Source organism: Gymnoscopelus microlampas, assembly GCF_963454915.1.
Source record: "Gymnoscopelus microlampas genome assembly, chromosome: 18".
NCBI lineage: Eukaryota > Metazoa > Chordata > Actinopteri > Myctophiformes > Myctophidae > Gymnoscopelus > Gymnoscopelus microlampas.
This window is the reverse complement of record NC_139955.1, coordinates 10,342,895-10,366,226: the sequence shown is the minus strand read 5'-3', so window position 1 is coordinate 10,366,226 and position 23,332 is coordinate 10,342,895. Positions and strand designations below refer to the sequence as shown.

Sequence of the window (23,332 nt, the reverse complement as noted above, 5' to 3'; positions counted from 1 at the left end):
TTTATTTGGGCTTGCTTCCTAATGTTGTTTAAACCAGTGGTGCTCAAACATTTTCATGTCAAGAACCCCAAATTAATATATATTTGTAGACCCAACCTTCTGAACATATTTTGTGCCAGAGACCCCCATACAAGATTGTGTGGATTTGATAATATTCCAAAATGTTTGATTGTTCTTTTCTTTGAAAATAGCGATGCGACGCGTTGTGAGCTTGCAGATCTGCTATTTTCAAATAGCAGAGGCATAGTAGGTTTGAAGTGCTCAATGTACGTCGCTTCTTTTGTGCTTGTTTTCCTAATCACGGTTGCTTGTTTGTCTAACTCAACCTGGCAACACTGCAGACAGCAGGGTGTGGGTCCTCTCTGCTGGATGGATCTCTCTCTCTCACACACTGCTGCGTTTTATTGACTGTTTATTACAGGCTGCTGGACAAATCCAACAACCTGCATGCACATTATATACCGTTAAGTGTCCGGTAGCTTCTATATTATCATGTGAGTCAGACGATCAAAACGTCCCGGACGTACGAATTTGCAGCCAGGGCCGCAATCAGTCTGTCTGTCCGTCCGTCCGTCCGTCCGTCCAGGCAGCTGACGCATCCTCCACACCGCACAGATAGACAGCTAACACTTTAGCCCATTAGCTATAGGTTTGAAAAGATATAGCAGGTGATATTGTTGTTTGTTTTGCTGGTTACATTTCTTAGCTGGCTTTTTGCTATTGAGCAGCAGCAAAGCAAGCATGGACGACAAGTCATTCACCAAGGAGCTGGACGGGTGGATCGAACAGCTCAACGAATGCAAGCAGCTCTCAGAAGACCAGGTCAAAGTCCTGTGTGAGAAGGTAATGTTTTGTAATGCCACTGTTGCTGGTCTCATCGCACATAAGAATCGGTTGCCTGTAATGTTAATGCTGGTAGCATCTATGTGCCCCCACAGCATCTCTCCTCTCCTCTCCTCCCCATCACATGCAGGGACGTTGTTTTAGGCCACATGCCAAGAAGACGGAGGTTGGAGGGAGGAGAGTCTGTTTTCACCTGCTGCTACGCCCACTTTCATTCATTCACATTGTCGTTGTGTCACCACTAACACCGTCCATCCCTAATAGCCTTCACCCTTCAGTGACTATCTCAACCCTTTTCATTTCAAGGACCTAACAGTTATACTTTGATATGCATTAGTTCTCAAACATGGTCATGTCAAGGAGTCAAGGACCACCAAATTGATAGGCTACGTATTAGAAATAACTTGCTGGAATCCCCTGAAGGACCCCCAGGCCATAGATTTGATATGATTTTCAAATCATCTCTGGGACCCCAATTTACACAGTAAAATCCTTGAGTGTTAATTTAACTCAGAGAGTGTACAAATGGACTCTCACCGACCCCTTTGGTTCCATTTGATTCCCATCATCTTGATTATTGATAATTACAGTGCCCAGGGACCAGTTCACTGTTTTGCTCAGGGACACTTCAACATGCTCAAGGACACTTCAACATATAGATCAAGGCTGGGGCGTGAACCAAAGACCTTCCGTTTCCCAGTCGGCCACTCTACCCACTCAGCTCACCTCCTAAACTCCTGGTCCTCCTCCTTCACAGGCTAAGGAGATCTTGACCAAGGAGTCCAACGTGCAGGAGGTGAGATGTCCGGTGACAGTCTGCGGAGACGTGCATGGTCAGTTCCACGACCTGATGGAGTTGTTCCAGATCGGCGGGAAGTCTCCCGACACCAACTACCTCTTCATGGGAGATTACGTGGACAGGGGCTACTACTCTGTGGAGACGGTCACACTGCTGGTGTCGCTGAAGGTAATGACAACAAAGTACAGCCTCAAAAGCTAAAAGTGTTGAAGAACAATGTTGTATAACACCTTGTTTCCACTAAACTCTGTGATGTCTGTAATCTTTGTTTAATGTATGAAATATTCCCTCTAGTGTTCAACACAAGGACATGCATTCATTTTATGGATTCATCGAAATGAAAAAGCAATCAATAGATATCTTAACATAGTCAAGCAACTGAATTGAATGAAATGGCGCATTCTGCTGTTTACTGGCACACAATGCATACAGGCTCTCTGAAATCCGCACTAGCAATATTTCAACGTGTTTGAGGCAAATTCGGTGCAGCTAAAAACAGAAGGAATTTTGCTTTCTCTCGCAAACACACCAGAGATCACGGAGGTTCCCATAGGAATTAATGGACTAAATTACGGACATCACACAGAGCATAATGGAAACAAGGTATAATAATAACTAGAGTTCTTCCGATACCAGTATCGGCAATGCCTCCGATTCTGCCTAAAATGCTGGTATTCAGTGAGTGATCAGTGAGTACGCAAGTCTATGCACTGATCCAATATAATATAATTTATCATGTGATGATAGCTCACTTTTGCTAAACCATTCTGTTTTTTATTTTGAATATCGTTTTGCACTATTTAAATGTCTTGTTTTACTACATTTTGGCTGCACTTAAAGGAATTATTTATCCCTAGATTTGTCAAACACACATATAGACTGTGTATCGGTCTAAACCGAGTACCAAAACACAATCATACAAAATCATGACTTGCTTTAATCCGCTGTCTACCTGTCACAATGACAGATTTTTTTCCCTACAGTACAGTATATAGGGCTTATACATGTCATATAAAACACACGTGTGTACATGCGCGTGAGTGTGTGTGTTTGTGCGTACATCTGTGGAGGGGTCTCAGCTTTTGTCAGATGTAAGAAGGGTGGGCTCCGAGGAAAAAAAAAACACTGCAACAACCTGCAAAGGAAGCAGGGAGACACAGCAACCCCAGATGACAAGTCAACAAGTAAATTTTATTTATAAAGCACATTAAAAAACAACCAGATTTGACCAGTGCTGTACGACATGTGAATAAGACATAGAAATATACCGGGATCGACTGAACAAAAGATAAAAACATTAACGCTGTTTACATGGTTTACACAACTGGTTAAAATACTAGTAAATGTGTTTTGACAACCTTGACAGCAGGGGTCATCGCAACAAAGTTAATGAAAATGTCTCTGAATATTTCAAACATTTGCCTCGATTACGATTATTGAGCGATTACTAAAAAATAAAGTAGCGAAAATAAAAATCTACAAGCTTGTCATGAACCTACCTACATGAGCAAAATTAAGTTGGTTATTGGTTCTAAATATGGGTTTTGATATATTTTTGGTTAACTCTCTCAGTGCCAATGAAATAAAAAAATATGTTCATACTGTGCCAACATTTTTTTTTTTTTAAGTGCTTAGGAAGCGAGATACAGCCTTTTTCAGTTATAAGTTAAACAAGGAGTGAATGGAGCAGCAAATCTTCGGATCACGATATCTTGGGTTCTGAACATTCTTTAAAAAAAAAAAAACTCGGGTTTTTCGTTCTGGCACTGAGGGCATTCAGAAAAAACTTGGGATAACTCGTGGCTTGGCACTGAGAGAGTTAATTACCCAGCCCTACTCTGTATGATTATTGTAATTGTTATTATACTCTACAATCTACATGCATGTCTTTCTAACGAACACAGATCATATTTTCAGGTACGGTACCGTGAACGAATCACAATCCTTCGAGGGAACCATGAGAGCAGACAGATCACACAGGTGTATGGCTTCTACGACGAATGCTTGAGGAAATACGGGAACGCCAACGTGTGGAAGTACTTCACAGATCTGTTTGACTATCTGCCACTCACTGCGCTGGTAGACAACCAGGTGAGATAATGATGGTGGTGATGATGATGATGATGATGTGACTCACCGTGTAATACATACACAATAGAAGGCTACTATCGATTACCTTTTTAGCGATTATTCTATCCATTGCTTTTTCGATCAATGGAATAGTGTTTTTTTTTATATACAGTATCAACAAATCAATGTGAAAAAAGTCGAATAGATTTAAAGATTTTTTTGCAAAAATAGCCGATCTATAACCTCACAATGCGTTACAATTCAACACAGGCCCTCATTTATCAACGCGGTGCAGCGTGCGTGCGTGCGTGAGAGAGAGAGAGAGAGAGAGAGAGGCGTGTGCGTGTGTGTGACTTGACAGGCAGTGAGGCGAGGCGAGCCGGCGAAACTTCTTTTTGGTTCTTCATGTCGTAAAATCGGGGTGTTTGCAGAATATTTAAGGGAGTGTTATTTAAATGACGCTCGTTTTCAGACGTGAGATTTATCAAGGCTGGGACCAAATGTACGCTCGGATCGGCTGTGTAGGATTCGTTGATAAATGTGACTTCGACGTTGGTGTACGGCCGAATATATGGAAAAATATACGCCGGTTTATACGCTCCGTTGATAAATGAGGGCCATTGTGAGGTTGTAGATTCTTTTGATTAAACTGTTGCACCCATAGATAGCATGAACCTGAGGTTTCAGAAGTCATAGCTCTATTATTTCAGTGTCTCTGACCTTCTCTTTCAGATCTTCTGTCTCCATGGAGGACTGTCTCCATCAATAGACACGTTGGACCACATCAGAGCGCTGGATCGTCTACAGGAGGTTCCACATGAGGTAATATGTGCTCCACATTCTTTCCTCTGTAGGTGCTGTAAGTGATGATTGTATAATGTTAAAACAAAAAGGTTTTATTTTCTGGTTGAACTGTTAAAGCTTAACCTCTTCGAACCCCAGCATCCATATTCTGGGGGGAACATTAGCCATTAACCAATCTCTACGATAGAGTATGTTAATATAACTAACACAATTGTGGTGGCTCAAAACTGGCTTTCTGTATTAGCTCAGCAGTTGAAATTTCACTGCTTACCCCGATTCGAATCCCGGGTAAGACATGAAAGTTACAGACTGTCGCTTTGATCATGTCTCTTGAATAGAGCCAGGAAGATTTTGAAGAACCTAAAGTTGAAAATGTTTTAATTGCCATCCAACCATTACCATACAGTATATGTATTTTCTCACATTATGACCCCTTTGATCTAAGTATGATCTAACATAATTATATTTTTGACCATCGTTTAGGGTCCTATGTGTGACTTATTGTGGTCAGATCCGGATGACCGCGGTGGTTGGGGTATTTCTCCCCGTGGTGCGGGCTACACTTTCGGGCAGGATATCTCAGAGACCTTCAACCATGCAAATGGCCTAACACTGGTCTCTAGAGCCCACCAGCTGGTGATGGAGGTAGGTTGATCTTCTTTAACCTCTAGCTTCCCTATTTAAAAAAAAAAACGAAAACAAAAGAAGAAAAAAAAAAGAATACTGGGACGTCTCATGGTGAAACATTCGGGAAAATAGACGATCTACAAGCTTGCTCTGTGAAGAGATTTGGTGTGGAGGGGAATAAGGACGGGGCCTAGTATGGAGCCCTGGGGGTCCCTGGTACTTTAAAATGTTAAGTGGCCCCACTCACTGTGAATGTATCATTACCGTGATGGTGTCCCCACTCACTCACTGTGAATGTATCGTTACCGTGATGGTGTCTCTAAAACAGTATTCCTCTGAAATTATTGTGTATCTAAAAAGTGGAAATTGTCCTTTTATGTCTTTAAATAGGGTTATAACTGGTGCCACGATCGTAACGTGGTAACAATCTTCAGCGCGCCGAACTATTGTTATCGTTGTGGCAACCAGGCAGCAATCATGGAGCTGGACGACACACTGAAGTACTCCTTGTAAGTATAGATACACTGTAGGTGCACGTTAGTAACACATGTGTAGCGAGTAGTTTTGGTGTACACATTTCAACCAATCAAACTTTATTTATATAGCACATTTCACAAATCAGCTGCAACTCAATGTGCTTCACAGAAGAAAAAAAAAGATTTAAACAAATGAAACATTTTGACAAAGGAAGAATAAAATACATACAATTGCATTAAAAGAAATAAAAAGTTTTGTCTTAAGATTTGTGCACACAGAGGCGACTGTTTCAAAGTCTAGGACCATAATAGCTAAAAAGCTGCTTCTCCGTGCCTTTTGTTCTAGCCAGTTAAGAGACCAGTGTCGGAGGATCCAACTACAAGGATCCTGCTGGGCACATATCAAAAATAATTTATAATAATAAAATAATCAGTTACATTTGGGACAATGTAACTGATTATCGTTGTTGATTGATTGTGAGGGCTTCGTTGTTTACATGTCGTTTGCATGTTTCAGCTTACAATTTGACCCGGCACCGCGTCGAGGAGAACCCCACGTGACACGACGCACGCCAGACTACTTCCTTTGAACGTCTTCGTTACCGTCGAGGAAGTCAAGAAAAGGGCAACTGGTCACACAGAGGTTTGAGGAAAAAGCATTCATTACCCCATGGACCAAAAATGTGTGCCATAATTACAATAAAATGGAAAATATGCCACATGTAGTCAAGACCACATCCATCCTGGCAACCTTCTCCTCTCTGTGCATGACGTTTTTATTTCTAGGAACGATTGTCATTATAAACAGAACAGTCACATTACCTGCTGGTTTTGTCAGGAAAATATATTTGCAATGAATAAAATAATACTGAGATATAAATGCCTAAATGTAACTTTTTGTGTTAGGATGTTAAAGATGACAGGTGTGTCACCATATACAGTATAAAAGCTGCATCTTTCACTTGGCATGGCCTCAAATTAAAAGTTGCAGTAAATATGATGTGAAGTTTCTTTTTTTGTTTGTTTTTGTAACTGAGCGCAATGATTTTTTGTGAAGTGAGATGATTGAATTAGATGTTTAAAATTAATATGTTCTCTTTGCACTTTTGTATTTGATTTTTATCACATGGCACTGACCAACTGCATTGTTTTTATACCCCATTTTAGTGTTAAGTAGCCCTCTCTGCTCTGCTGTCTCTCATGAGAGTTAAGCTTGATTTATACTTTGTCGTACGACGGTGTCATTCGCCGAAAATAGCCAATATACAAGCTCACAACATACCACAGATGCGGCGCATTGAGTTTGTATATCTGCTATTTTCAACATGTGACACTGTCGTGCGACGGAGCATGAATTAGGCATTATTGTATTTAATTTCAGTAGGAAATATTGGTACAAAATAAATCCACTGTACAATAACTTAATGTTTTGCAGCCCCAGCTATATGAAATAAAGATTGAAGTTACTCCTTCATTTATGTACGTTTGGTGTATTTGCCTCACAGCTTTCTAGAAGGATCCCATAGATCACCACTAGGTGGAGGTATAATGTCAAAAATGTCTCTTATTAGTCATACCATGATTGTGCTTCTACCATACAAGTGAAGTGTGCAGAAATGATTAAGGTAACAATAGCATGAATTGTATGACACATGGCTATTTGACATAGTCAAGTTGTTAAAGGTGAAGTGAGATTATAAATAAGTAAAGCCCTTGTTGATAAGAGCCCTCAGCCTATAAACTAAAAGCTCTTATCAGCTCTTATCTTATTAGCTCTGGATTACCAACATTTATACAGTCAGTCATACTGTAGCTACATCAACCAGGATAACAGTTATTCTGAATTAACCCTGTATTGTTAATAGTTTAACTGATTTCCCATGACTTCTTTACACATGCTTTTGTAACATTAGCAGTGACACTGCGATGGGAGTGTGTACTAGCTGACACTAACTCAGGACTCCTGAATCGCTGCCCTCCACACACCCTCCTGTCCAGCATCAGGGTCTTGAGCTCTGTGGTGTTGTTAGCTCTGCAGTCGCGCCGGTGCCGCAGTGTGTCTACATTGGTGGTGCGCCTCTTTCAGTGGTGGAAAGTAACTAAGTACATTTACTCAAGTACTGAACTTGAGTAAAATTTTCATTTCCAATTTTCAGTACTTTTACTTCTACTCCACTACACCTCAGAGGCACATATTATACTTTTACACCACTGCAATTATTTGAAAACTTAGTTACTAGTTACTTGGTACATTTAGATTATTATTACAAAAAATACATTAACCACCATTAACCACTTCAGCCCTATATACATTTCGGCCATTTGAAAATAGCCGATCTACACTTTATGCTAAGTTGGGAAATGGGACATTCTGCAAATGAGTACTAATGGTTACTTTAAGTACATTTTGATACCAATAATTTTGTACTTTTGATACTTTTACTTAAGTAAAAAATGTGAGGACTTTTTCCACCACTGGCCTCTTTCCCCTCCTAACTGAGCCTTCGGTTGGCTACCACAGTGTCAGTTTGCTCGCCGCCAGTTCCAGGTGCCTGACGCACTGATGCAGTTGGCAGAAGAAGACGAGCTCGTCCTTCTCTCTGACCTTGTCCGTGACCAGCGGGAGGCCTCGAACACGTCCATGTCTCAGCCTTCGTACAACAGTACTGACTCCACTGTAGCCACGATCAGACCATCAGACGCCTCTTGAGGTCATCTTCCATGTCTGGTCTCCAGATTTCCACACCCTCCTCATCCCGTGCAAGGCATTCCAACGTGTGCCCTCCAGACCAGTGATACTACATGATATGTATGTGCACACGCACACGTATCATTAATCTGCTTAAACAATAGTAGTTTCATGATGTTTATCAGATGTACTGTATTACACATGGGTAGGTATGCCTCGGTTTGATTGATTAAATACTCTATTAACAGTTTGCAAAAAAGTGGTACAATTATATAATGATGCTAAAAGGATAACACAAAAAGCCCTGATGATGCCCTGAGTTTCCATATTGTGGTCCTATTGTGATCTATTCAATTGATCAAGATATTTAAAGACATAAATGTAGAGCGAATTCAACCCTGTGTTTGTGCCAAATCTGGGTTGAACGACCCTCTGGTGCCTGGTTTATGCCTGGGCAGGCTCTGTAGTACATTAAATCCATGTGCATGCAAGTGTTCCGATTATACTTAGTTTCTCACAATTGTGTGTGTGTGTGTGTGTGTGTGTGTGTGTGTGTGTGTGTGTGTGTGTGTGTGTGTGTGTGTGTGTGTGTGTTTGTGTGTCAGGTCAGACCAACAGATGTAAAGGTCACAGATGGGGCTATCCAATAATATAATTGTGAAATGGAGCATTCTGCATAATGGATACTTTTACTTAAATGTTGAATACACTTTTTTTAAAACAAAATCTGAGTTGGTAACTTCTTCCACAACTGGTGTTTCTCTTCCTTATAGGGGCATGTTGACTTTTTTTCTACAAAATCTTACAACGAACATAACAATTAGTATTGCCAGCCTGCTTTGAAAGGAAGTCAAAATGCAAGTTAAGTTTCGTCATCAGTCAATTATTAATAATTGACTACAGTAGACCTACTGTACTTGATAGTAAAGTCATTGAAAAGGTCATTGGAGTAACGGATGTGACACACAAGTGTCAAATAAAAGCACACATAAAGCTTGTAGTCACCAGTCACTTCTACGTTTAACTGCCAAGCAAAACATACATTTCTATAGAATAATGTAGTTTGTCAATGAAAATATGTCAATTAAAAAAATGGTAGATTTGTTTTCCGATTGAAAACTGAACAAATGATAGAACTGTATGTCTGAACAAAAGGATGTAGGACTACATTATCAATATTCTCTTCATTTTAGCTAAATATCATATTCATTCCAGTAAATTAGCTAATCAGAGACCAGATCTTTTAGTATTTAAAGCATTGGCCTACTTTGTTATATTTGGAGAGCGTAGGCCTACAACATTGTATGAATGTTAAAAGCCATTAAGACCAAAAGATTGTGTGATTAAATTTGTAGTTCCATAATTATGTTATACCCTCGAGTAATTTTGTAATATGTTTATGTCCTGTTGTTCCTGTAATATTTTCTATATAGTATATTTGTTTCTGTTAACAACCACATAAGCCCTATATTTTATACTTCAGCTATTAAAAAAAAATCTGACAAATTTTGTAAAGAAAGAAAGAAAGTTAACCCATTAAGACCGGGAAAACATCTGCGTAATTTTAGATTTTAATCACTTTAGCCATTGTTTTATACTTTGGATATTCAAAAATAGAAGATATACAAGCTCAGAGCAGATAGCACCGTGCTATGAGCTTGTAGATCTGCTATTTTTGAAAAATCATGAACATTTTTGAAAATCTTTGAATAGGCTATATATTTTCCTGGAACAAAATATTTTGAGATGGGGGTCCGCGGCCAAATGCATATCATTTTGGGTGCCCTTGATCAGAGGTTTGAGAACCACTGATATTACAGCAACATAAGTGTTTCAGAAAACTGTTAGGGTTCGGAAGATTTGTAGAATTGGCCTCAGGTCTTAATGGGGAAAAGTGAAAGTGTACTATGGAAAAGCTTTTAATTTGAAAGGGAGATTCCTCCCACTGGGGGCGGATGTCTCTCCGTGTGCTCACTACCGCCACCTTGACGCTGCTGCGTGTCAAAGTAGCTTCGTTTTGGGGACATCCAGGAGGACCGTGGTGACTGACTGACTGATCTGGTGACAGACACGCAGAAACCCACAGTGCAGTAAGTGACATTGATATGAATCATGCATTAATTGTGTTTTATCTTGCAAAGCCAGATGTTTACATCAGTGGACTGTCACACATCTGGATGGATGGATGGATGTTTTAAGTGGAGGTCTGGAGGAGGATGATGTGTGGATGTGGCAGCTGGATGAGACTAGTTATCATCACACACAACACCACTGAACACGATGCTGCGTGTGGATTGTATAATGACAAATAATAATAGATAATAGATGGATATTAGTCTGTTTAATAACGACTGTGTGATAACTGTGTGATAACGGGGCTGAATCGTTCCGGTCGATGCTGAAACATATCGACATGCTGCTGTGATTTGGTCCAGATCTGGCTGGTCTGTGTCGGACTGGACCATTAAAAAGCCTAGAATGTATAGCCATGGATCACGATGGTCGTCTGTCACGACCGTCATTGATGAACCTTCAACCTGGTGTTTGCACTTTCTACCTTGTTGGCCCGTACATCAACATAAACGTTCATATTTCAAATATAAAGTGCTTACCCCATGGCCACGGATGCTAAGACTATATACGGTTCCTCAGAAGTACCCGTATTTTCTGTATCATTCAATGAAAAGCATTTGAATCCGATCGGTGGCCATTTTCTGATAGAGTTATAATGTATCAGAGTGCAGTACACCTACCAACCGATAGGGTCGCGTAGTTGAAAGCATATGTCGAAAATACGGAGAAAATGGCCACCGATCGGATTAAAAATGCTTTTTATTGAACAATACGGAAGATACGGGTACTTTTGAGGGCCCGAACATAGTTGTAACATCCGTGGCCATGGGTTAAGCACTTTATATTTGAAATATGAACGTTTATGTAGATGTATGGGCCGTAAATGGAGAAAGTGTAAACATCAGATTGATGTTCATCCATGACAGTCACGTATCAGGGCTAGACCATTAAAAGCCTAGAATGTATAGCTTTACTCCGCGGTCTGACAAGACTGTGTCGCTTGGGGAGAAACACAAATAACTGATCTATACATTAAATGGTGTCGGTCAGTCAAGCGGCGCCTGCTTTATCACTGCCCGTCACCTTAATGTGAAAGTTTAACACGCTGCGTAATTGATTAAATTAATGAAATGAGTTGCTATGATGAAGCCAGCGGGTTAAAGGTGCAATCCGTAAGTTTTATCATGTCGCTTAAGGACGGAGAAGTAAAATCGGGAATAAAAAAACATCTACCACTTCATGAAGCCCCTGTTGGGGAATATTGGGTATATGAGCTCCAGGCAGCAGTAGGTAGGTCTACTTGTCAACCAACCAGTAGGCCTGGGTATAGGTGTCCTACCCGACACCCTATGAAGCCACCCCCAATCACTGCAGATGTAGCTAGAATTGCATTATCATGCTTTACCATACAGCTTGGTTCAAATAAAAATACATATTCGGTAAATTCAGATTACAGATTGCAGCTTTAAAGTGTATTAGCTAATGTGTAGCCACGCAGGTCGTGTTTGATTGGCTTAGAGAGGGGGGTAGGTGCTGGGGGGTCATAGATCAAAGGCCGTCTGCAGAGGCCAAAGTTCATTCTTCTGCCATAATGTGTCACTTTCCATTAATACTACAGCATTATAAAACTGGCGTTTCATAATAATAACTAATTACTGCACAATAATTATTTATTAACCCATTTTTTATCTGTTTATTATGTACTGTAGCACTTTGAGGTTTGTTTCAAATGTAAAGTGCAATACAAATAACATTTATTATTATTATTATTTATTAAGACCTGACCCCCAGAAACAAAGATTTGAGTTAAAAATGTAATGTAAGGTTTGAGTTAAAATAAAATATATATACAAAGATTTGCACAAATGTTCATGATTTAGAAAAAAATAGCAGATCTACAAGCTCATAGTGTTGCACGAAGTTACGCACTATGAGCTTGTAGATCTGCTATTTTTGAATAGCCAACCAATGTGAAAAGGAGATGGGGGGGGGGGGGGACTCTCGGTCTCGTGAGAACCTCATGGCCTTTTAATTCAATTTAAAGGGACAGGAGCAGCACTAAAGCCACTTGGTTCCACACACGGAATTCTAAGGTTTTATTATTGTCAGTCCAGCGGCCATCTTGGATGCAATTCCAAGAGGAATTTCATCATCCATGCAGCCCACCTCCTTTGGTGGTGGTCTGTCTGTACAAATGACTTGTTTCACATGAGTGAGAAGTGAGAACCTGTCAAACTGCTACTGTGGCCCCATGTGTCCTCCTTAAAGGGTGCAACAGTTGATTTAACTAATCAATATCAGCGATTATAAAATAATGAATAATCAATAACAGTATTGACTTTCAAAAATAGCCGACGCACAAGCTCACAAGCTCACAAAGCCATTTCTTCTTAGGCCTTTCACGGCAATCGGACACTGCATTCATGATTTGAGGCATTTTGTTGTTTGCTAAATTAGACCGGCTGGTGGCGCTATAACAGGCCAATGTGAAAAGGAGGGCATCTCTTCCTTGGCAAAGTGGGAATCTACGCGGAAGATTTAATGGAAATGGCATGCTGCGTTCAGGATTTGAGGCATTTTGTTCAAAACGAACCAATCCTGCAAACTTTGGCAGGTGTGTGTTTATGACGAGGAGCACCCACGGGATCGGTGTCTACGACATCATGTGTGTGTGTTGTGCCTTGGGATATTTAGCTATGCACACTTCTCTGGGGCTTGACATGATCTGTTTACTGGGTTGTACAGTACATCTAAAAAGAACAGGAGCACTCAAAAAATAGAGTTAATACACAGATTATTATATAAAGCGCGAGAACTGAACCCGATCACTCCCTGATGAAGACCTTAACTTGTGTGACGGCATAAAGTCCACCTACCACACAGATGGACTTTTGGTCAAATTTACCTTTTTTCCTGCGTTATCATTGGCCACTGTCTCCCCTCGGGGCTCCACACGGTCCTAACACCCTCTTCCCCACGCAGCGGGGATACCATAGTCTTTTAAATATTATTTAAATCCCACTAACATCTCACAGGTATACTACGCTTCATTTGGCTTAGAGACAGAAAACTAAATCTGATATATAACTTAAGCTACACGTATGAACTTTTCAAAAAAACAAAAAATATAAACATATACCACACACTGTAGGCCTACAGTTGTAGTCACTACAACACTCACTTCTACTGTACAGTATGTCACAGGAGCAATCCATATGAATTCAACAGTTAAAGCATTATTGATTCCTTTTCACATTGGCAAAGTAATCACCGAAAATCATTATTCTATATACCAACAGTCACACAAAAGTTCTACATCCAGTCCAGTGCTTTTCTATTCCGTACATACAACATACCATCATGTCAACAAAAGGTTTCCCTCTAGACAACAGTCACAACAGGACTCCTAAAATAATGCTATACTATGGTATTATGAAAACATGGCATCTGTCTACCTAACATCTAAATTACATTTTAGCCGTTGCATAATCCTGCAAGGTCGTCAATGGGCAAGTGCTACGGGCTTTTTAGACAAGTATACGTACAACCCATACAGTAAACAGATCCCAGAGAAGTGTACAAACTGTACATAGTTAATATCACAAGGTACAACACACACCTGAGGTCATAGGCGCCGATACTGTGGGTGCTCCTTGTCATAAACACACACCTGAGGTGGTGATCAGGGGTGCACTGGGCGCTTCACGTGACACCACAGCGTTCCACCAGTTTTCTGAACAAACGTATGTTGCTACCAGTGGTGTAAAGTAACTAAGTACATTTACTCAAGTACTGTACTTAAATACACTTGAGGATTTTTTACTTTACTGGAGTATTTCCCTACACACTACATTTTTTTGAAAACTTTAGTTACTAGTTACTTTGTAGATTTTGATTATTATTACAAAACATACAGTAACCACTTCAACCCTATATACATTTTCACAACTCATCCCTTACGGGATTATTCAGACACATTAAACACATTTTCCAGTGTCAACATGCTGACACAAATAAAACAACGTGAAAAGGGTGCCATTTCTTCTTAGGCCTTGCACGGCAATCGGACACTGCATTCATGATTTGAGGCATTTTGTTCCAAAAATGTGGTTTGCTAAATTAGACCTGCTGGTGGCGCTATAACAGGCCAATGTGAAAAGGGTGGCATTTCTTCCTCGGCCTAGTGGGAATGTGCGTGCAAGATTTCACGGAAATCACACACTGCGTTCATGATTTGAGGAATTTTGTTCAAAACGGACCTATCCTGCAAACTTTGGAAGCCAATGTTAGCCAAGTAGGATGGAATAGGAAATATCGGACACATCCTTCTTGATCACATGACTATAGAGATACTGTGTACCGATTTGCGTGATTTTTGGACAGAATCTGAAGGAGTAAGAGCAATTTCTTTTTTTTTTACAAAACTCAGCCTCCTGGTGGCGCTCTAAAAGGCATATGTGAAAAATGCAGGGCAAAGGTGTTTCCTTGGCCTCTAGGGAGTGTGCTGCAAAGTTTCACACAGATCGGTGCAGTTATAGCTAAAAGCGTGAATCGGCCTGTTATAGCGCCACCATGAGGCTGATTTGAAAGTTTTCAAGTGGCATTTCTTCCTGGGCCAAGTGGGAATCTACGTGGAAAATGTCACGGAAATGGCATGCTGCGTTCATGATTTGAGGCATTTTGTTCCAAATGAACCAATCCTGCAAACTTTGGAAGCCAATCTTAGGCAATCAGGATGGAATATGGAAAATCGGACAGATCAGTGTTGATCACATGGCTGTGGAGATACTGTGTACCGATTCGCGTGTTTTGGGGACAAAATCTGTAGGAGTAATCTAAAAAAAAATGTTTTGTAAAAGTCGGCCTCATGGTGGCGCTATGACAGGTTGATCTGAAAAATGTGGGGCAGAGGTTCTGACGTGGCATCCAGGGAGTGTGTGTGCGCAGTTTCACAGCGACTGGGCCAACGGTGGCGGAGATTAGCTGGTCACAGACAGAAGGACGGACGGACACACGGACGGACGGACAGGGGCAAAACATAGTCTCTCACCATGCCTTTCGGCCTGGCGGAGACAATAAGGCTTAAAGAGCACGTAAAGTGAATTAAGCTATTTGTTTAAAGACATATTATACATGTAATATAGTCATTGCTGAAACCCTGGGAAAAAAATTGGAACTTTATTTTACAGCGTTATGGAATAAGACCACTTTATGTTTTTTGAATAAAATCTGGGGTAGTATATTGTGGGCGGGACTAAAATATCAACTGTGTACGCACCACGGTGATACTGTAATATGTAATGAGCCTACTGTACTATCATACTGTACATCAGTTATCCGTTGCAGAAGCTCCGCCCCTCAGCCCCAGACTGCAGTCAGCTGCTGTGTTGTTGCTACTGCTCCTCCCCTCCCCCACACTCTTCAGTCCCTACAGCTAGTTGTAGTAGTAGTAGCCTGCAGCACTTTTCTGAAAGTTTTGTTAGTTTAGCTTTTGCTAATTTAGTGAATTTTAGTCCATTATCATGGCTCCTTGGCGCAAATGCGTTTTGCCTGGATGCCAGGCGCGTCAGAGCAGTGCAATTTCACTGTTCGCGTTTCCAAAGAACGAGGAAATGAAAAAGAAGTGGATTGATTTTGTGAAGCGCCATTGTCAAGGAGAGCTGAGAATCACCACCTCCACTGCCTTCCTCTGCAGTCAACACTTCACGCCGGATAATTTTTCTAACCTGCAAAGGAGACTGCTTGGTTTCACGGAGAACCCACTGCTGCTGGTGCACGGTGCCGAGCCGACTGTATCGCCTCCCCTCCTCCCTCCAACTCCCGTGCCGGCTGCATCTACCGTCGTCGGCAGTACTACAGCTTCCCATGTAAGTTTCCAACAGTGATTATGTTATAATTATAGTGCTTTTATGTGCATCGATATAGATATGACAAGGTGTATCTGTATAGTAGTTTGGGCTCAATCATTTCTGCTAAATGACACCATTGTAAATGTTACGTAACGTTTGTAGTGTATATCATACACTAACACCGTGCAACCCTGACGTGACCATCGACCAAATATAGAACTTTCTTTCCTTTGGAGGAAAGAAATAATCGCACCGAAAAGTGATGGTAGTAGTCTGGTTGCACTGTGTGTTGTTTCTAGGGAAAGGGGAGATATAGTAGGATAGGAGTCATTTGGAATCTCGCGGTCCGCTCTTTGGTAAAGTTATGGCTGTGTTGTGTTGTGCAGAATGTGCACTGAAATAAAGTCTCCTAAAACCTTCATTTTGGTGCTAATAAACAGAACACAATAGGACCTGTGCATCTTCACGTGGTCACAAAACACTATGTGTGTGCATTTCAGGTTGTTAGGTAGGTAAGGGTTTACCCCCCAACTTTACAGGGGCATAAGGGGCGGTCCCAAGGCTGAGAGTACAGGTGGAATCACATTATTTATTTCTGTTACATACAGTTTTAAGAGGGTGTTATTGGTCAGGAGATAGCCTGCACTCTTATTTTCATAAGCATCAGTATGTTTCTTGTTTTCATAAGCATCAGTATGTTTCTTGTTTTCATAAGCATCAGTATGTTTGAAAAAGTAATTTCAACTGTTATCTGTTTTCACAAAGCAGTCCCTTCCATCCACGAGAGAGACAGAGACACAGTGTGACCAAGTCACCACCAGAGAAATTGGGGTTCAGACGGACCGCTCTGTGGGGAGAAGAACGGTTGGAACGCAACTGGCTAAAAGAACCCTGACTAGCAGCAAGAGTGAAGGTTGGTCAAGTTATTAGATTGTCTTTGTAAATGTCTGACAGGTTCTATTGATGAACACAATAATTGTTGAAGGAGAAGACTCCTGTCACTTATGGAATGGAATAAAATATGACAGAACCTATCCATTTAGTCTTTGGACACAGACAGTACAATATGCTACATACTGATGTTACTGCTGTCACAAAAACTTATAATCTATTCATTTGTCATTGGACACATACAGTACAGTGTAAGCATGGTAAACTCACTAAATTAAATATTATGTCATCTCTGTATTCTATGATCCTATAGTTTACTGAGACTACACAGTCTCTCTGTATTCTATGATCCTATATTTTACTGAGACACTACACTGTCTCTCTGCATTCTATGAATGTTTTGACCTTGTTTGCTGTAAGTCACTCTGGATAAAGGGCTAATGCCTACATTGTAAATGTGTAATTAGGGGGATCTTGACATGTTTAGAGAACCACTGATATACATACAAGTGTTGGTTTGTTTGTTTGTTACACTCTCAGAGTTACAGACCTGTAAGGGTCCATTTGGTTCCATTAGTTACACTCTCAGAGTTACAGACCTGTAAGGGTCCATTTGGTTCTATTCTACAAGCTTGTGCGCCACAAGCTTGTAGATCTGCTATTTTTGAAAAATCGTGACAATGATCCTATAGTTTACTGAGACACTACACTGTCTCTCTACAATCTATGATCCTATTGTTTACCGAGACACTACACTGTCTCTCTGTATTCTATGATCCTATAGTTTACTGACGTTACTACTTCCTTATTGGCTTAGAGACAATAATCGTTCATAGAAGGGTTACAATATATGATATACATCCCATCCTGTAGAACATTTTATAATTGTAATTGGCTTGTGATTTATAGCGCTGGTTGCATTTATGTGACTGTAGCACCAGTTGGATTGCAATGGCCATGATTCCTGTTACATCTGATCTTGTTTATTCCTGTAGTGCAGTAGTTTTCAACAGGGGTTCCGGGACCCCTAGGGGGTCCTCAAAGTTACTACAGGGGGGGTGCCAAATTGGTGATAGGATTTTTTTTTTTACATGAACCATAGCATCCCTATGCTGAGGAGCATTTTAGCCAAAAATTACAGATCTACAAGCTCACAACGCCTCACAGCATCAAAGAGGTCTGGTGTTGAGGGAAAAAAGGAACAGATCATGTACAGAGCGAAGTGGTTAGTGGTTAAATGTCTGAAAACATACACTGACGATAGTGCTGTCAAACAAGTCTATGAAACTATCTATGAAATCAATGAAAAGGTTTAATCTGCAACACACTAGTAGAGGCGGTCCACGCACTGATTTTTCTTTTTTTTTTTCTAGTCTGTGTCATGCTACCTTGTCAGGAAGGGGGCTAAATACCTAGGCAGAAATTACATATTTGTACTACATGCAAAAAACTGCATGGTTCTTGCCCAAAACTGCTGGAGATTGGCATAAATGTGGCATGACTGTACAGGGGAGGCTTGTAGGTATCCATGTAACCCATTTCCATTGACATATACTTTATTGAGGTGACAGCTCAAGGGACCATTTGGAAAATGGTGATGGCCTTTTTCCCTTGCCAAAATGTTGTCTTACTTTGAATCATTAGGTATTTAGCCCCCTTCCTGACAAGGTAGCATGACACGGTTGGTCCCACTGGAAACCTGAGGTTGAGCGTGCCTTGCCGGCATTCCAGCCAGCAATACCTGCAGGTCTCATAGGGGTAATAAAGCATTGAAAAAAACGTCTTTGGATCATCAAAATCTTTATATTAGAGGTCCTATGGATGTATAAAGTCCAGACTAGATAAAAAAGAATAAGGGGGGTGCGCGTGGACATTTTATACAATATGTAGTGGGGGTCCCTGCTTCATCTTTCTCTCGGTAAGGGGAAGGGGTCCCTGGGCTGAAGAACGTTGAAGACTCCTGCTGTAGTGTATTGGCTGAATAATTTGTTGTATTTTCATTGCTCATAACATTATTATTTTGGTTGACTATTGCTATCAATACAAGTCCTACTGTACTGTGTGTACAGTATATATAACACTCCTATTCTTATATGTGTTCCAGGTTCTCAAGCCACGGTAGCCACTAAGAGTGTTGCTGTGGGCACCCCGTCTCTGTTGCTTCCAGGCACATCTCCTCTGAAGAGAAAAGCTGTAGAGCCAGCTAATAGCCCAGCAGCAAAGCAACAACACTTAGACTTGCTGCCTTCTCAGGACTCTGAAGCCCCATCCCTCGGTTCAGATGATGACCCCACCTACCGTCCCAGCACGTCTAAATTGGACGACATCAGTGAACAGTAAATGAAATTTGCTTATTAGATCTTTGTTAACCACATGAACATTAGCATCCACATTCTGGGCATGTCATAGGTGAATATTTTGCAAAAATCGACATATACGGTAGCTAAAAAAAGAAAAGAAAAAAAAAGAATCAGTGAATATGGCACATTGCAACGCAACATGTTGGCTTGTAGATCTCGTATTTTCTCTATCTAATGTACAACATTAACATTGTACAGTACGTATATAGAGTTGCCCGATAGGAAAATGTATCCTCATCATAATTAGATTTTATTCAGTTATGCTGACACGACAAAGTTCTAATCTTCTAGAAGATTATACACTTTGTAAAAAGTCTTTTTTGTTGTGTGTTTTTCTTTGTCAACAGAGAACCAACCAAGCCACAGGATACGGTGAAGTACTTGGTCTACGAAGATTGCCTGCTCGACCTTTTCCGTATATGCCCCACCTGCTCAAGTGTCTGCAAGGTGCAGACCTTTGTAAAAGGAACATTCCTTACCGTGACCCAGAGGTGCAGCCACGTGTTATGTGAATACACCAGAAAATGGAAGAGTCAACCACTGTTACGCAGCACTCCAGCAGGGAATCTGCAGCTATCAGCTGCTGTGTACTTCACAGGCTCTTCTTTTCTCCAGACAAACAAGGTTGGTAAAGAATAATGGCATCATCAGGGGTGCACATAACTTTTTAGGTCTAGTACTCAGAAGAGCACCTGGAGATGTGAGTTGGTGCGCACCAAATAAATGGTCTCGTTTTGTCAACGGGGGGGGGGGGCAGCACACGGCGCCCACCGGACAGTTTTGTCAACGGGGGGGGGGGGGGGGGGGGGGTTAGTGCAGCACTGCTTCAGCCCAGCCCCGCACATGAACTCTGCAGCCGCACTGAAGCCCCGGACAGACGCTCTGCTTCTAAATTCCGAGATTTTCGCCGTTTTTTTTTCTCACACGCCGTTAGAAGCCCCCAAGGTTGGTGCCCTGTGCTGCACTGCTTTTATCCGCCAGATTAGGACGTTCACGGCATATTTTGCACCGTTATGGTGCGTTGGTGAAGAGTGCCTCTAACAGCCGCTGCTGGCTGCGTGCACGCAGCGAGGCGACGCGAAGCAACAATCACACAAGCACGTGCAGCATGCGTCCCCTTCCCCTGCGCCTAATGGCGCAGGGGAAGTTTAGTTTTGCTAAAAAAGTTTAGTTTTGCTAAAAAATAAAAGCTTGGAAATTCCTGTCCAAGCTGTTGGTACGCAAAAGCGCCTCGCGTCGTCTGATGTGGTGCGCATTATTTATTTTGGGTGCGCATGCGCACCTGCGCACCAGTTATGTGCACCCCTGGGCATCATCTAAAGTGTGTCTTCTCCCACTGCTTTGTGTCTTTTTTGTTTTTAACAGATACATTTGAATTACTATAGGTCAGTGCTACAGAGGGATGTGGTATGAACACTGTTACAGTTACATTCTTATTTGACATTACAGGTGCTCAATGCAATGAACGTGAGAACCTTCAGCAGAATGTCACATCGCAATCATGTGGACAAGTACATTATGCCTTCTGTTCTACATAAATGGCGGACACACCAGGCGGACTTGCTTGAGGGACTTAAACGGAGGGCAACAGTATCTCTTGGTGGAGACATGAGAGCTGACAGCCCAGGCCACTGCGCAAAGTACGGCTCTTACTCCATGATGGATCTCAACACTAACAACATCGTTGATATCCAGCTGGTACAGGTACTGTAAATAGATTGTGAAACTAGAAAATGTGATCAGTAGAGCACAGAACTTCACCAATGAGGCAGATCTGTTATTCACGTGTGTGTGTGCGCGCGTTTATGATACACAGAGCAATGAAGTAAAGAGCAGTGTCCACATGGAGAAGGAAGGGCTGATCCGGAGTCTAAAATACCTTCACAAAGCTGGCGTCAAGGTGGATTGCCTGGTGACAGACCGACACAACCAGGTTCAGAAGTTCATGAAGGAACAGAAATCTGAGATTACCCACTATTACGATGTGTGGCATTTATGTAAAGGTAGGATATTACGGGAAATGTTGTTTATTGATCATTTGTAGCACCGCTACAGTTGTGCAACAACCACCCTATAAAATATTTTACATATTTTCTAACTGTTCACAGCTCTTACCAAGAAGTTGGTTGCCATCTCAAAGTTGAAGGAGTGCACTAAAGTCAACTTGTGGAAGCAGAGCGTGAAGAATCACCTCTACTGGTCAGCATCTGGTTCGTCCAGTGGAGAGGAAACAGTTGCAAAGTGGACTTCTGTCATCAACCACATCACCAATGTTCATGTCCATGACAATCCACACTTCCCCATGTGCCTCCATCCCCCCTCCACTGACAAAAACAAGTGGCTGAAGCCTGGTATGACTCTTCAATAGCAAACTCTTGTCATTTGAATCCTGTAATATACTCTCAAGATGCAATCCACTGAAAATATTTGATATAGTATACTCTTTCCCCCTGTAGCATCAAAGGCCGTCTTCAAGCTGAAGACGGCATTTACAAATAAACGTGTTCTGGGTGATGTGAAGAAGCTGAGTCCTCTCTACCAGACATCTGCCTTGGAGGGGTTCCACAGTGTGATCCTGCGGTTTGCACCGAAAAATGTGGTCTTTTCCTACCTAGGAATGCTTTGCAGGTAAATTATATTGTAATCATGTTGTCTATATCGTGTTGCAATATTATGCAAATGATAACATTCATAATATCAGCGACTGAGTATTTACAAAAGTGCTGTATAAATTGTATGTATGTATTATTACAATGAAAAGAAGGAAGTCTGCACACTGTTCTCAAGCAAATATAAGAGAGAAAGAGATTTTTTTTATTTGCCTGATGAAGACCTAGAAGGTCGAAACGTTGCAAAATAAAAAGTGAGTTTCTTGGAGCTTGAGAACAGTGTGCGGGCTTCCGTCTTTTCATTGATTCTTCCCTTGATGTCCAGCACCTGGCCTAAATGCAGGCGTGGGATGTGCACACAATCCTCTTTGAACTGTATTACAATGCCATTTCATTTGTAAATATTGTGCATCTGCTGCCTTCTTACATGCTAGTGCCAGTATGTAAAAATACCATCTTCTAGCCATCTACAAACTATCTTGGGTTCATCCCATTCTTCTAATTTCAGGCTTTACCTGGCCGCATTGCATTTCAATGAAAATGCTGGACGTCTCCAAGCGATCACTGCAGCAGGAGCTCCGCGGTACAGCATACGGTTTCCCAAGGCCAAGAAAGGCGGCCATGTTGTCACCGCGGTTAAGACCAACTATACTACCGGTTAGTTACATGTAATTCTCAAGTTTCTGATTCAAGTTTTAATCTGCGTACCGTGGTCATCAGTCAAATTGTGCACCATAAATGTTCCAATTACATTGGAAACATTTGAGACCATATGAATTACTCAAACTACTGTACATGCTGTTGTGTTCTCTCCTGTATTGTAGAATATGTGACAGAGCTTACAGACCTCCTCTTTAATGAGGTCTTCCCCAACCCTGCACCTTTTGTGGCCAAGATGAAAGAGTTGCCTGTCCCTGGATTCCTGTGCTCACAGTACGAGCATCCTGAAAAGGCTGCTGCAGTTGCCGCCCATCTGTCCCGGTTCATCCGCCCAGAGCCAGAGTCAATAGAGCCAACGCCTGGTGGTGACCCAACACCCGTCTAATCCCTTTCCCAGTCACCCTCTTTCTGCCACAGGGTTGTCCAGATTTCACACCAGTGCAGCTGTCAATTTTACACATACACACCTTAGCTGTTTGGGCGCAAATAAATCAGTGCTATTGAACAGTCTGTGTGTGTTTTTACAAACATTGAACCAATTAAAAGTATTAAAAGTTCTTCGGACTAAACCTCCTGAGGATC

General features: G+C 41.4%; 3 protein-coding genes across 3 annotated transcripts in view; all 3 read left to right on the top strand.

Annotated features, from left to right (window-relative positions):
- The first annotated feature begins 343 nt into the window (after positions 1-343).
- On the top strand, positions 344-7,091 carry LOC311065392 (serine/threonine-protein phosphatase 2A catalytic subunit alpha isoform-like). Its single transcript, XM_084085716.1, has 7 exons — positions 344-843; positions 1,601-1,810; positions 3,560-3,733; positions 4,445-4,534; positions 5,000-5,161; positions 5,534-5,652; positions 6,137-7,091. The coding sequence occupies exons 1-7, from the start codon at positions 742-744 to the stop codon at positions 6,207-6,209; spliced, it is 930 nt and encodes a 309-aa protein (XP_083941842.1). The 5' UTR covers positions 344-741; the 3' UTR covers positions 6,210-7,091.
- Positions 7,092-10,310: 3,219 nt separating this feature from the next.
- sfxn1 (sideroflexin 1) overlaps positions 10,311-23,332 on the top strand; it is a 28,323-nt gene continuing 15,301 nt past the window's right edge. Inside the window, exon 1 of the mRNA XM_084085908.1 lies at positions 10,311-10,398. The gene's annotated coding sequence lies outside the window, so the exon portion shown is untranslated. The remainder of the gene's footprint in view (positions 10,399-23,332) is intronic.
- LOC311033925 (uncharacterized protein) lies at positions 15,994-23,135 on the top strand (the record flags this gene model as incomplete). The annotated part of the gene is made up of 10 exons (XM_084041660.1): positions 15,994-16,248; positions 16,996-17,143; positions 19,226-19,457; positions 19,829-20,105; positions 20,931-21,185; positions 21,298-21,484; positions 21,590-21,832; positions 21,938-22,109; positions 22,599-22,747; positions 22,915-23,135. The coding sequence occupies 10 exons, from the start codon at positions 15,994-15,996 to the stop codon at positions 23,133-23,135; spliced, it is 2,139 nt and encodes a 712-aa protein (XP_083897786.1).

What these genes read in the sequence shown, in the direction of transcription:
- LOC311065392 (XM_084085716.1), top strand. Translation starts at nt 742, where the DNA reads ATGGACGACAAGTCATTCACCAAGGAGCTGGACGGGTGGATCGAACAG. An exon ending in TCAAAGTCCTGTGTGAGAAG is followed by an intron (nt 844 to 1,600) that starts GTAATGTTTTGT and finishes CCTCCTTCACAG; the next exon opens with GCTAAGGAGATCTTGACCAA. An exon ending in GACACACTGAAGTACTCCTT is followed by an intron (nt 5,653 to 6,136) that starts GTAAGTATAGAT and finishes TGCATGTTTCAG; the next exon opens with CTTACAATTTGACCCGGCAC.